Genomic DNA, 13,007 nt, shown 5'->3' on the forward strand with positions numbered 1-13,007 from the left:
GCTCACACATGCTTGAATCACATCCCTAGCCTCCTTCCTCAAATTTTACAGATTTTTATAAATTGATTATCTCAGATTAAATTCTCTCTCTCTCTCTCTCTCTCTCTCTCTCTCTCATACAGTTGTCATTTTTATTATTTTGTAGTGCCCTGGATAGTGAGGGTGTTTGCCTTGCACTCAGCCCACCTGAGTTCCGTCCCTAGCACTCACATGGTCCTCTGACCCTGCCAGAAGTCAGCCCTGATTATAGCTGCATATGGCCTAAAAACCATAGTTGTTTTTGTTTTTTTCTTTTTTAGGTACCATGATCTACAATACTGTTTATGATAGGGTTTCATGCATCTCACCGTCCCTTACCACACTCTCCTGCGGAATGTCCACTTCCCTCCACCATTAGTTCCAGTCACCCCTCTCTCTCGATCCACTCCCATCCTTTCCCACACATGAGAGAAATCATTCTATATCTGACTCTGCTCACTAACACACTCAGCACAATACTCTCCAGATCCATCCTCTTTGCAGCAAATTACATGATTTCATTTTTCCTTATGATCGAGCAGTATTTTATTGTGTCTGTGTACCATATACAGGGCTGGAGCGATAGCACAGCGGTAGGGCGTTTGCCTTGCATGCAGCCAACATGGCCAACCCGAGTTCGATTCCTCCACCCCTCTCAGAGAGCCCGGCAAACTACTGAGAGTATCTAGCCTGCATGGCAAAGCCTGGCAAGCTCCCCGTGACGTATTCGATATGCACAGTAACAACAAAGTCTCCATCCAATGGAGACGTTACTGGGCCCGCTTGAGCAAATCGATGAACAACGGGAGGGCCTTTACCTTTTTACCTTTATGTACCATATGTACCATTGTTATTTTTCCTTCCCCGTAGTTTCTTTATCTGGTTATCTGTTCTTGGACAAGAGTTTTTCCCTCAGATTTTGGCTAATTCTAGGTCATGGATGTATTTTTCCTATTTCTTTTAAGATTTTTTTTTTTAATTTTACATTTTATGTTCAGTTCTATGGTCCAGCGTGAGTTAATGTTTGTTGTATAAAATGTGAGATTTAAGCTGAGGTTCATTTTTTTTTTTTTATGCCACACCTGGCAGTGCTTCAGGGACTGTACGTGGCTCTGTCTCTTTGCTCAGGAGTGACCTCTGGCAGTTCTTGGGGGACCATATGCGGTGCCAGGGATCAACGGCTTGGCTGTTTGCAAGGCAAGTGCCTTACTTCCTGTACTCTCTTTCTAGCCTCAGAGATTCATTCACTTTTTTTTTTTTTGCATATGATGTTGGTTGTGCTATGCGTTGAATTATTTATAATTTTATTTAACTTTATTTTCTTGTTTTTTTGTGCCACATCTGGTGATGCTCAGGAGTTACTCTAGTTCTGCCCTCAGGAATTATTCCTGCTGGTACTTAGGGGACCATGGGATGCTGGGGATGAACCTGAGTCAGCCGCATGCAAGGCTAGTGTGCCCTACCCCCTGTATTAGCTCTCTAGTCCTAACTATTACCTAGTTTTACATTGAACATTTGTGGTAATATTTCCTCCTTTATTCTTGATATTTTAAACTATGTTAAAATCTGGCCAGAGGTTTTTTGATTTTTTTTTTTTTTTTAAGAATCAGCTTTTGGCTTATTTGACTTGGCTATGAAATATATTGTTTCATATTTGTTTTTCCTACTACTTTTGGGTTTACTTGCTCTTTTTCTAATTTCTTAAAGTAGAAGCATTTGAGGTGTTTCTTTTGTAACAAATTATGAGTAATGTGTTTGTTTTCATTCAGTTTAGTATGTTGTTTAATTTCAAGAACTTGCACATTTTTTTCATTTTTTTAAACTGATTTTTAGTGTAATTCATAGACAATATGTATGATTTCCACTCAAATTTATTACTCTTCTCTCTCACCAGACCATGTCTTCAGGAATGTTCTGTCTGTAGGGCAGGTGTATAGGTTCAGTCCAGTTTGTTGGTGATGGCATTTGGATCTTCTGTATTCTTTGTTGATAGGGCATTGCTGATACATTTACTTAAGAACAGAATCCTGCTGAAATTTCTAATTATGATTGGGAATAATTTGTCAGCTTTTGCTGCATATATATATTATACACACACATATAAGAGCTCATTTTAAAGCACAATTTGCTTTTAGGATTGTGTTGTTTTCTTGGAAAGAGAGACATTTTCGTTCCACAGTTTTTAGGTGACTGCTTGACTGTTACTGCCTTTGGGTAATTCCCTAGTGTAGGAGTGGAGGAAATGGGGGGGGGAGAAAAAGCCAAAAGAGAGCATTTTCCATTATTTTGGTCATTCTTTTTCTGCTTATTGGATCAGAAAGAGAGGCTTATTTATTTATTTAAAAATAAGAGTTCCATCTCTATAAGAGAACAGTTCTAGGGTTTGGGCGCTGACATTAGGCTAGGCTGGGCTATAGTGGAGGAAAACCTTTTTGCTAATTATTACTCTTGCCAATTGAGTGGAATTTTCAATTCTGCGCTCCTTTTCCAGTCTGCTTATTGTCACTGCTTTTCAGGGTCCTTAGGTCACTATGGCTTGTATTTTGTCTGGTTGCATTTGGAGGAAGAGACAGGAGTCTCTGTGCATTGTGTTCATGTTCTTTCTGAAATTAGACACTTTATAGTTTTGATTTTAGGATGTGTTTCCTGGGGCTGGAGCGATAGTATAGCAGGCAGGGCTCTTGCCTTGCATGTGGCCCACCCGGGCTTAATTCCTTATGTCTCCTGAGTATATTCCTGAGTTCAGAGCCAGGAGTAACCCTTGAGCATCTCCAGGTGTGCCCTTATCAAAAAAAAGAATGTTTCCTGAAATAGATTAAAATCTTTCTTATGCTAATGAACCTTTTTTATACTAAAGATATTTTCTTGTGATATATAAGGAAATTAAGTAGTAGTAAGTTGTCATAGCTCATGACACCTTTTCTCTCCTTGACTCTAATCTAGAGCACCCTAGCATTGAAGGAAGAGTGCCAAGTAGAGGAATCACAAGACATGCATGAGTCAGGCTAGTAACTAATTCTGTAACCTTGTACAAGGTAGATAACAGCCTGGAGCTTTAATTTTCTCCATAAAAGCTAATGACATAATAATATTTCCGTGCTGTTGTGGTTGTTGGCTGAGAATTTGTTACAGTTACCTTGTTTTTCTTACTTTTCCTCCCTGTTGGATTACCCCCCCTACCACTTCCCCCATTATTCTTTGCTTTGTGTAGTCATTGAGGTCTACATAGGGGAAAGTTACTTTCTAACAGTATTACTATTGATTTATTATTTGACATAGACTTCATTTGTTTCCCATGCATTAAGTTTGGGTTCTTACTTAAGGTTGTTTTCAAAAACACTGTACTTTAAACAGTCAAAACTGGTTTTGTATTTATTGTGTTTATACAATTGTATTGTATTTATACAATGCTATTATAGATCTTAGCAACCAATAAATACAAACCAGTTTTGTATTTATTGGTTGCTAAGATCTATAATAGCATTGTTTTTCTTATTATACTAGTTGATTGTGTAGCATATTGATTTTGCTTACTTTAAAATTTTATATATACTGGCCAGAGAGATAATACAGTGGGTAGGGTACGTCCTTGTCTTGCTGCTGCCAACCTGAGTTCGATCCCCAGCATCCCATATGCTCCCCTGAGCACCATCATGAGTAATTTCTGAGTGTAGAGCCAGGAGTAACCCCTGAGCATCATGGGGAATGCCCAAAAACAAACAGAAAATTTGCCTGTGCATGGCATGTGGCCCACCACCCATCATCCTCAGCCCCTCCTGGGTTTTCTTATGAAAGCTTTTAATTTTTCACTTTGATATTCAGGTCCATGACATATTTGAAATTAATTTTTGTGCAACTTTTATTTGGTGCCAGGGATCAAATCCAGGGGCTCATATATGCAAAACAAGTGCTGTATGGCTGAACACCAGCCTTAAAATTCCCCAGCAAGAATTGTTTTATTATGTGTGTTATAGACCAAGATTAAATTTTCCCATCATAGTGATAACCATTTATACCACTTCCATTGGTGATAACCAGTCCTTTCTCCTCTGAAATAATCTTGTCCCCTTTGTTAAATCCATTTGAGTGCATATATGTTCTAAGCTTGCTTGCTCCTACTCTCACTCTTCTTTTCTGTTTCTTTCTCTCCCCTCCCTCCCTCCCTCCCTCCCTTCCTCCCTCCCTCCCTTCTCTCCTTTCACTTTTGGACTACACTTGTCAGTGCCCAGGGGTTACTCCTAGCTCTGCACTCAGAATCACACCTGGAGTATTTAGGTCACCATATGGGATGCTGGGGATCAAACCTGGGTTAGTCTTACCCACTGTACTATCTCTCCGGCCCCTTCTATATGGAATTCTTAAAGCTAGATAGTACAAGTCCTCCAACTCTTTTATTTTTATAATTGTTTTGACTGTTATAATAGGTCTTCCGTAGTTTTCTTTTTTAAAAATATGCAAACATGATGCTAGTAATCTTATCCTTTGAGATTGACTTATTAGACATTGGTTTATTAGACATTTATCAATTGGTTTTTTAGACATCCATCTAACCTTCTTTAAAGAATGAATAGAACTTTGGGTTGAGTTTCTTTCTAAGATGTTTTGATACTAGTGATATTCACATACTGGTTATTTTACTTAATTTTTTTTTTTTTTGAGCCATAGCTGGCAGTACTCTGCCCAGGGACCATTCCTGGAAGTGCTTGGAGGACCATATGCAGAGCTGGGGTTTTAACTCGGGTTAGCCATGTGTAAGACAGTTGTCTTAACCTCTGTACTATTTATTTCTCTGGCCCTATTTTGTTTAATACCTAACATTTTTATTTACGTTCTTTCTGGAATTCAGCTTTGCTGAAAAAATTGCTGGATTTAATTAAAAGAAATTTGTGTAGGAAGTTGTTTAATGGTTTTGGTAGCAAAAATGTCAACATTTTAATTTGATGTCTTTTCTTGTCCAGAGGATGCCAGCCCCCATCAGATTGCGGGAGCTGATCCGGACCATCCGGACAGCCCGAACCCAAGCCGAAGAACGGGAAATGATCCAGAAAGAGTGTGCTGCCATCCGGTCATCTTTTAGAGAGGAAGACAATACATACCGGTGTCGGAATGTGGCAAAATTACTATATATGCACATGCTGGGCTACCCTGCTCATTTTGGACAGGTAGGCTGGGCTCAGATCACATTTAGGAAAAATATTCTTGTTTGAATGAGGTAGCTCAAGGATCGTCCATTTTTTCCTCTCAGGGAAGTATTTTTGATAGCCTTGTAGTCTCATTTTTGTGAAACTGAGTTGAGTTAAAAGTAAGAAAGCTACAGACTTGTAAAGGTATGATCTTACCGGTAATTGTTTCCATTGCAAATCTCTTTTTTTTGTGAATTAGAGTACATTTTAATGGTGGCATATTGCTTGCTTTAAGATGTACCACAGTTAACCATTGTTTGTGATTGTTCTTGCAAAGGGTCTGACCTGTAAGGTGTAATTAAGACATTCTTGGTCATGTTTTCTTACTTTCTCTGTGCATGGTATTTTATTTACTCTTTTTGGGTCATACCCAGCGATGCTCGGGACATACTGGCTCTCTGCTCAGCAATCCCTCCTTGCAGGGCTCAGGGGAACATACAGGGTGCTAGGGATTGAACCGTGGGTGGTGACCATGTGCAAGGCAAACACCATTCCTGCTATACTGGCTCCTGTGCATGTATTTTGTATTTTTCCATTTGGGGAGGCTACACCTGGCCTGGTAGGGCGTTTGCCTTGCACGCAGCCAACATGGTCGACCCGAGTTCGATTCCTCCACCCCTCTCGGAGAGCCCGGCAAGCTACCGAGAGTATCTCGCCCGCACGGCAGAGCCTGGCAAGCTCCCCGTGACGTATTCGATATGCCAAACACAGTAACAACAAAAGTCTCCAATGGAGACGTTACTGGGCCCGCTCGAGCAAATCTATGATCATCGGGAGGGCCTTTACCTTTGCCTTTACCTTTTTACACCTGGCAATGCATAGTGTTAGGTCTCTCCCAGTGGTACTTAGGGCATTGTGGTGCTGGGGATTGAACCTGAGTCAGCTGTATGAAAGGCAAGTGTTTTACCCTGGCACTATCTCTCTGGTCCTCTGTATGGTATTATTTAAGGACAAAAATGGGTAACATGTTTTTAAGTTATAGAAATTAAGGTAGCTCAGTGATAGAACATATGCCCTGCATATGTGAGACTTTGGGTTCAATTCTCAACACCACAAAAATCAATAAATTTAAACCTATGGGGACTAGGGGGCTGAAGTGATAGCACAGCGGGTAGGGTGTTTGCCTTGCACGCGGCCGACCTGGGTTCGATTGAGTGCAGAGCCAGGAGTAACCCCTGTGCATTGCCGGGTGTGACCCAAAAAGGGAAAAAAAAAACCTATGGGGACCAAAGACATAGTACAGTGGCAGCGTGCTTGCCTTGCAGGCTGTCAGCCGGGACTCCTTTCACTGCCCGGCATGTAGTTTCCCACCCCACTAGGAATGATCCCTCGGGGCAGAACCAGGACCAAGCCCTAACACTAGACAGGAAAAGAGTAAAAGAAATTAGATGGGAACCAGGTAATGGTGTTAAAGCATTTTATCCCGGTTAACTCATGATTTGATCGCTATAGCCATTGTGTTGGTTTGACTTCTGGTGCTCTTCACACACAAATTATTTGAAATAGCCAGTCTCAGCTTTGAGACATTCTCTGTGATAAGTAGTTTCTTTCCTACCTTATACTTAATATAAGGGATTGAATCACAGAGAAAATCACATTTGTGAGTTTTTAATGATTAATGCTGTTAAATTTTATTTCACTTAATATAAAAATTGTTTTATGTATACGTTGTCTTTTTTTTTTGGCTTTTGGGTCACACCTAGCGATGCTCAGAGGTTACTTCTGGCTGTGCACTCAGGAATCACTCCTGGCATTGCTCAGGGGACTATGTGGGATGCTGGGAATCAAATGCCCTACCCACTGTGCTGTCGCTCCAGCCCCACATTGTCTTTTTAATGAAAGGACAGAAAATTAAAAGAATGTGCAAGGTAGATGGAGTTCCATCTCTATTGAAAGATAATTATTGGTGCAGGGATGTGATTTAGTGCTATAGCATTTCCCTGGCATTTGTGAGGCCCTGGTTTTGATTCCTTGCACCATGAAAAAATTAAAAGAATAGCTATTGTTAATATTTTGTTATATTTTGTTGTAGTTTATCTGGAAGGGTGACCACCAGCTTCTCTCCTGTTAAATTCAATAGCTTCTATGAAAGGAGTTCAACACCTAAGTTTTAAAAAAATGGAATTGAATCTTGCAAGATTGACTTGAGGGTCCAGAGAGATATTTCAGGGGTTAAGGTGTTTGCATGATCTCTGTCACTACATACTCCTCAAGCACCTCCAGGAATGATTTCTGAGCACAGAACCACGGGTAGACCCTCAGCATGTTCCAGGTATTTCTTCCCTCCCTGTTTCTCAGGGGGGAAAAAAAACAAAACAGACAGGCTTGACAGGTTTATGTTCATCTACATATTGAATGACAGTATAATACATCTTGTTAATCGGTTTTGAATCAAAACATTAGGGTAGCATTATAGTAATCTATGTTAGACTTTAAAAAATAGTCCAATTGGGGCTGGAGCTATAGCACAGCGGGTAGGGCGTTTGCCTTGCACGTGGCCGACCTGGGTTCAATTCCCAGCATCCCATATGGTCCCCTGAGCACTGCCAGGAGTGATTCCTGAGTGCAAAGCCAGGAGTAACCCCTGTGCATCGCTGGGTGTGACCCACAAAGAAAAAAAAATGTCCAATAGAGGTGGAGGGAGAATGTTAATTCCTCAACTTTAGACAAGTACTATTAACAGTGTGGAAGCTGGATACATAGCTAGACTTCCACAAAGATACATATATTCCTAAGGCTTATTCTTGTAACATCTTTAGGTAAAATGACTATCTAGGTAACATTGTTATCTTTTGGAGGGTTTTTTTTTCTTTTTGGGACACACCCAGGATGCACAGGGGTTACTCCTAGTTCATGCACTGAGGAATTACTCTTGGCCGTGCTTGGGGGACCATATGGGATGCTGGGAATCGAACCCTGGTCGAGTGGCATGCAAGGCAAACACCCTACCTGCCGTGCTATCACTCCAGCCCCTCTTTTGGAGTTTTAATTGTTTGATAAAACATTTTCCTCTTTTTTTCAGTGGTGGGGTGCCCCTTCCCCCGAAGTTCTTAGGGGACACAAGGGCTTGAGCATGTGGCACTGCTTGGGCCAGCAGAGCCACATCAAGTGGTGCTGGGGGGAACAGCATGCAGTGTGGGGGATCAGACTGCTGCCCTGCTTACAATGCATGTACCTCTGACCTCTGTTCATTCTCCCTGTCCATAACGTTCGATTCTTAGGTGGAAGGTGTTGCTACTCAAGGAAAATCCTGCAATTTAGGTATTAAGAAAAAATTTTACAGGTTTTTCTGAGTGGTAATAGAAATAATAATTTCAAGTCTTTTGTTCCTGTATTTGAAAACATCATAGCGTTATCTATATCAGCAATTAGATACCCCACCCATTAAAGCTTCCTTTATGATATATGCTCGTAATAGGATGTGTGTGTGTGTGTGTGTGTGTGTGTGCGCGCGCGCGCGCGCGCGCGCACATGCGTGCACATGTATGGCCACACCCAACAGTGCTGACAGATTATTCCGGGCTCTGTACACAGGGATTGCACCTGACAGTGTTTGGGGAACCTTATAGCTGTCAGCACTGTTGGGTGTGGCCATGCATACTCACGTGCACGCACACACACACAGGCAATCGCCCTACCCACTGTCGTATTTTTCCACCCCTAAAATTTAGAATTTGATAAAGCTGGTTGCTGGGTCTATAACTGTTAGATAATTTTGTACATTTCTGAGTGAAATATTTCATAATTTTCTAAAGAAAAAAAGAATATAGGAAGTTCTATATAGTGTTTTACCCCTCTCTTCTCTCAGAAGAGTAAAAACAAAACAGGTTCTGTTCTGTATAGATTTTATGTTGCCCAGTTCTAGCATAAAATTTGTAAAACTGATAAAGCAATTATAAACCTTTTTTTCAGTTTGATGCGTATGTGTAAGTTAGAAAGTTATTTCTGAACATTAAAACAAAATAAAGATGACTTTGAAAGACCTAACTAATTAGTTGCAGATTCCTTTTAAAAAAATTTTAATATCAGTCACGGTGATCGTACATCATAAAACTCAAATGTTAAATTAGTTTTTTTAATTACTGTTTTAAAAAATTTGGGGGAACCATACCTGATGATGCTTAGAAATTACTCCTGGCTCTACACTCAAGGATTACTCCTGGAGGGGCTCAGGATACCCTCCAGGGTACCCGGGTTGTCTGTGTGCAAGACTAATGCTGTACCTGTTGTACTATCATTTCAGCCTGATGAATGTCCCCTTTAAAAAATTGCTTTGAGGACCAGGGACGCCATGCAGAGTGTGTGCCTTGAATGGTCCTGTTTCCAGTTTGATCCCCAGTACCATACGGTCCCCTTAGCACTTCGGTGTGTGGTCCCCATGATTCTCAGCACTGCAGGGCCCAAGCAGCACCGCCTTCTCACTCCCAGCCTTGAGCCACCGGCCTGGTCAGTTAAGGATACCTGGGGGGTTCCCCTCGGACTCCTGAATACCACTTGGGAGGACACTTCCCTCCTCAAAAGAAAAAGAAACTGCTTTGAAGTGCAGGAGCAATTAGAACATTAAGAATCACCTAGAAAGTAAAAGTTAAATTGCCAGGCTCTTCCTCAAAGTTGTTGTAAAAGAGTAACTTGAAGGTACATATTTTTCATAATTTTCAAGGTGCTTTCGATATGGGAACTACTTCCTAAAGCACTGTTTTTGTCCCAAAGAGGGTTGATAACTTTTCTCCTAGACTTGTTGCTAATGGCTGCCTGGAATGATCTTAAGTTGAGAATTCTGAGCCAGTTCAAGGATCAGCTGCAAAGAAATAGGACTCTGCAGAGAGCAGGCAATGGAGGACAAACACCTGTTAAGTCTGACTTCCCTGATAGGGCTTAATTACCTAAGGAATGGGAGACCTCAAGTTGTTAAAAGAATCTTTTAATCTTTCTAATCTTTCCTAATCTTTCTTCCTCCACTTTCCATCCACAAGGACTGGCTGTGATAGCTACTCACAGATTTTTATATGATATTTTTCTTTTTGGGCCACACCCAGCCGTGCCCAGGTTGTCTCCTGGCTCTGCACTCTCCTGCTTGGCTCAGGGTGGGTGCCGGGGATAGAACCTGGACTGGCAGCATACAAGGCTAGTGCCCTACCTTCTGTATAGTCCTCTGGTCCTGAAATTACTTTTAACTTTAAGCTAGAACCAGACTTAGGAAGGTACAGTTCCTAACTCAAACTTCTATCTTCCTGTTCTGTAACAATGCAAAGAGATAAAGGTTTCTAACTGTCTTTCTCTTATATTTTCTTACTGATTCTCAACTGAATTGAGGGCCCTTGCTAATGTGTTTTCATGATAGTTTGTGCAAAACTGTAACATATGTACATTCAGAGTTTATGATGTGTGTTCAAGCCCTGTTTTATATTTTCCTTTTAAGTGTGTTATCAGGTAGAATATCTAGCACATAGGCTTTTTTAGTTTACTTTATTAAAGCAAAATTATTGACTAAAAGCAAACTGGGGAATAAATACAAAAGTAAAAATTTTGTTAGTTGGAGTAGCATGATAGTATAGCTCCAGGAGTAATGTAACTTCTGAGCATTGCTGGGTGTGACCCAAAAATCCAAAAAATGAATAAATAAATTTAGTGCTGGGGGTCGAACCCAGGATATCGGAGCAAGGCATATGCTCTACCAGTGAGCCTCTGGTAGGAAGAATGCATTTCTTTTTTTTTTTTTTTTTTTTGCTTTTTGGGTCACACCGGTGATATTCAGGGGTTACTCCTGGTTACTGGGCCCGCTCGAGCAAATCGATGATCAACGGGAGGGTCTTTACCTTTACCTTTACCTTTACTCCTGGTTCTGCACTCAGGAATTAATCCTGACAGTGCTCAGGGGACCGTATGGGTTATCAGGGATAGAATCAGGGTTGGCTGCATGTAAGGCAAATGCCCTATCCACTGTACTATTCTGGCCCCTCTGGGCTGGAGCGATAGCACAGCGGGTAGGGTGTTCGCCTTACAAGCAGCCAACATGGCCGACCCGAGTTCGATTCCTCCGCCCCTCTCGGAGAGCCCGGCAAGCTACCGAGAGTATTTGATATGCCAGACACAGTAACAACAAAGTCTCCAATGGAGACGTTACTGGGCCCGCTCGAGCAAATCGACGATCAACGGGAGGGCCTTTACCTTTACCTTTACCTATTCTGGCCCCTCTAGTGTTTTCAAAGTGTTCTCTTTTTTGGCTCTTTGGGTCATATCCAGTGATGCTCAGGGGCCACTCCTGGCTCCGCACTCAGGAATTACTCCTGGTAGTGTTAAGGGGACCACATAGGATGCTGGGGATAAAAATCAGGGTTGACCGTGTGCAAGGCAAATGCTCTGTCTGCTGTATTTTCACTCCAACTCTTAAAAAGTGTTTTTAATACAGGTCCGTAGGGAGAACACTTTAAATTGTTGAAATAGTTCTATATGTCACTTATTTTATCTTCCTCAATTTCACTCTGGAATGTACAGACAAATGCATATAGAAAGTAGTCTCATGGTGTGTTAAGATCCTTTGCGCACAACCCCTGTTTTGGGTTGCATTGATTCTAACATGGGAGCGTAGTATGGAAAAACTCTTCTTGACAGGTTTAACACACGTACATCCTTTTAAAACCACTGCTGCTAACATTGTATGCCTGAAACATTACTATTAATACCATAAATCACTGAGTCTAAACTAAAAAAAGTTTATATAAAACTACCGCTGCCCTAGGGTTAATATTTGACTGTTTTCATTAGTTATGGAATCTCTTTATAAAGTATATCAAAGTGATTGTGATGTTCAAGAATGGCTCATTAGAGAGAATAGCAACAAGGTCGGTGCTGGGAATGGGCCCAGGGCCTCACATGCACGCCACAGATATTTTACCAGTGAGCACCATTCCTGTCTGGCCTGTAGCAGTTACTTAAAGAAGAAATAATGTAAAATGTTTTTAAGGATTGTCAAGATAGCTCAAGGACTGGAGCACGTGCTTTGAATGTGGGAGTCTTGGGTTTGCTCCCCAGGACCATGTGGTCCCCCCCTTACTGTTGGGAACAATTCCTGAGCACTGTGTTTGAGAGTAGCTCCCATACTGGGTGTGATCTTCCCCACCCCCCCAAAACCCCATTTTAGCCTAAAGCACTAGAGTTTTCTTCTAACCATTTTCTGTATCTAATTCAAAGCCCTTTCTTCTCCCTTATTAGTACTTACCTTGTTCTTCCCATTTCATGATCACTTGATCACTTGACATTTGTTATTCATCGATTTGCTCGAGCGGGCACGAGTAACATCTCCATTCATCCCTGCCGCGTTCTAGTGTAGCCCAGTGGCATCTGCTCGCTCCAGGAACACAAAGAGCCCCGAACTGTTTGTTCAGGGTCTGGACGAAGAAGTCTGACCATCTTGTAGGGGGGTGGCCACGGGATCTTTTGACATCCCGTGGAATCCAGTCAGTAACAGCTCTAGTCCACTGGCATCTCCAAATCGCATTCTGTGTCCAGCTCATCTGATACTCGACGCCTTGGCAAATGAGACAGCGTCCTTGATTCTTGATTGTCGATGGAGGTTGGAACTATGGATTCCTTCTCTTAACTGAGTGAAGCATGATACTCCTTGGACTCCAGACCCATTTCATAATAAAGTTACTTATTGTACACAGCTTCTTCAGTTCCTTGTCTTCTTGATCTTAAGAACAGTTTGGTACTTTGAGTTACTTCCAGTTATTAACTATTGATACAGGAACCTAAAAACTCAAGTAAGGGGCCTGAGAGATAGTATAGTGGGTAAGGCACTGGCCT

The 13,007-nt window shown here is 41.5% G+C and overlaps 1 protein-coding gene and 1 long non-coding RNA gene across 2 annotated transcripts in view; both read left to right on the forward strand.

The window, feature by feature from the left end:
- Nucleotides 1-13,007, forward strand: part of AP1G1 (adaptor related protein complex 1 subunit gamma 1) — an 81,816-nt gene that overhangs the window by 18,229 nt on the left and 50,580 nt on the right. The window contains exon 2 of the mRNA XM_056136308.1: nt 4,977-5,180. Within this exon, the coding sequence (XP_055992283.1) occupies nt 4,980-5,180 (201 nt within the window). The 5' untranslated portion in view covers nt 4,977-4,979. The remainder of the gene's footprint in view (nt 1-4,976; nt 5,181-13,007) is intronic.
- LOC130043840 (uncharacterized) overlaps nt 1-13,007 on the forward strand; it is a 152,217-nt gene that overhangs the window by 6,618 nt on the left and 132,592 nt on the right. The gene's annotated exons all lie outside the window — the stretch shown is intronic.

This window comes from Sorex fumeus, unplaced genomic scaffold (assembly GCF_029834395.1).
Source record: "Sorex fumeus unplaced genomic scaffold, SorFum_2.1 ptg000122l, whole genome shotgun sequence".
NCBI classification, from domain to species: domain Eukaryota; kingdom Metazoa; phylum Chordata; class Mammalia; order Eulipotyphla; family Soricidae; genus Sorex; species Sorex fumeus.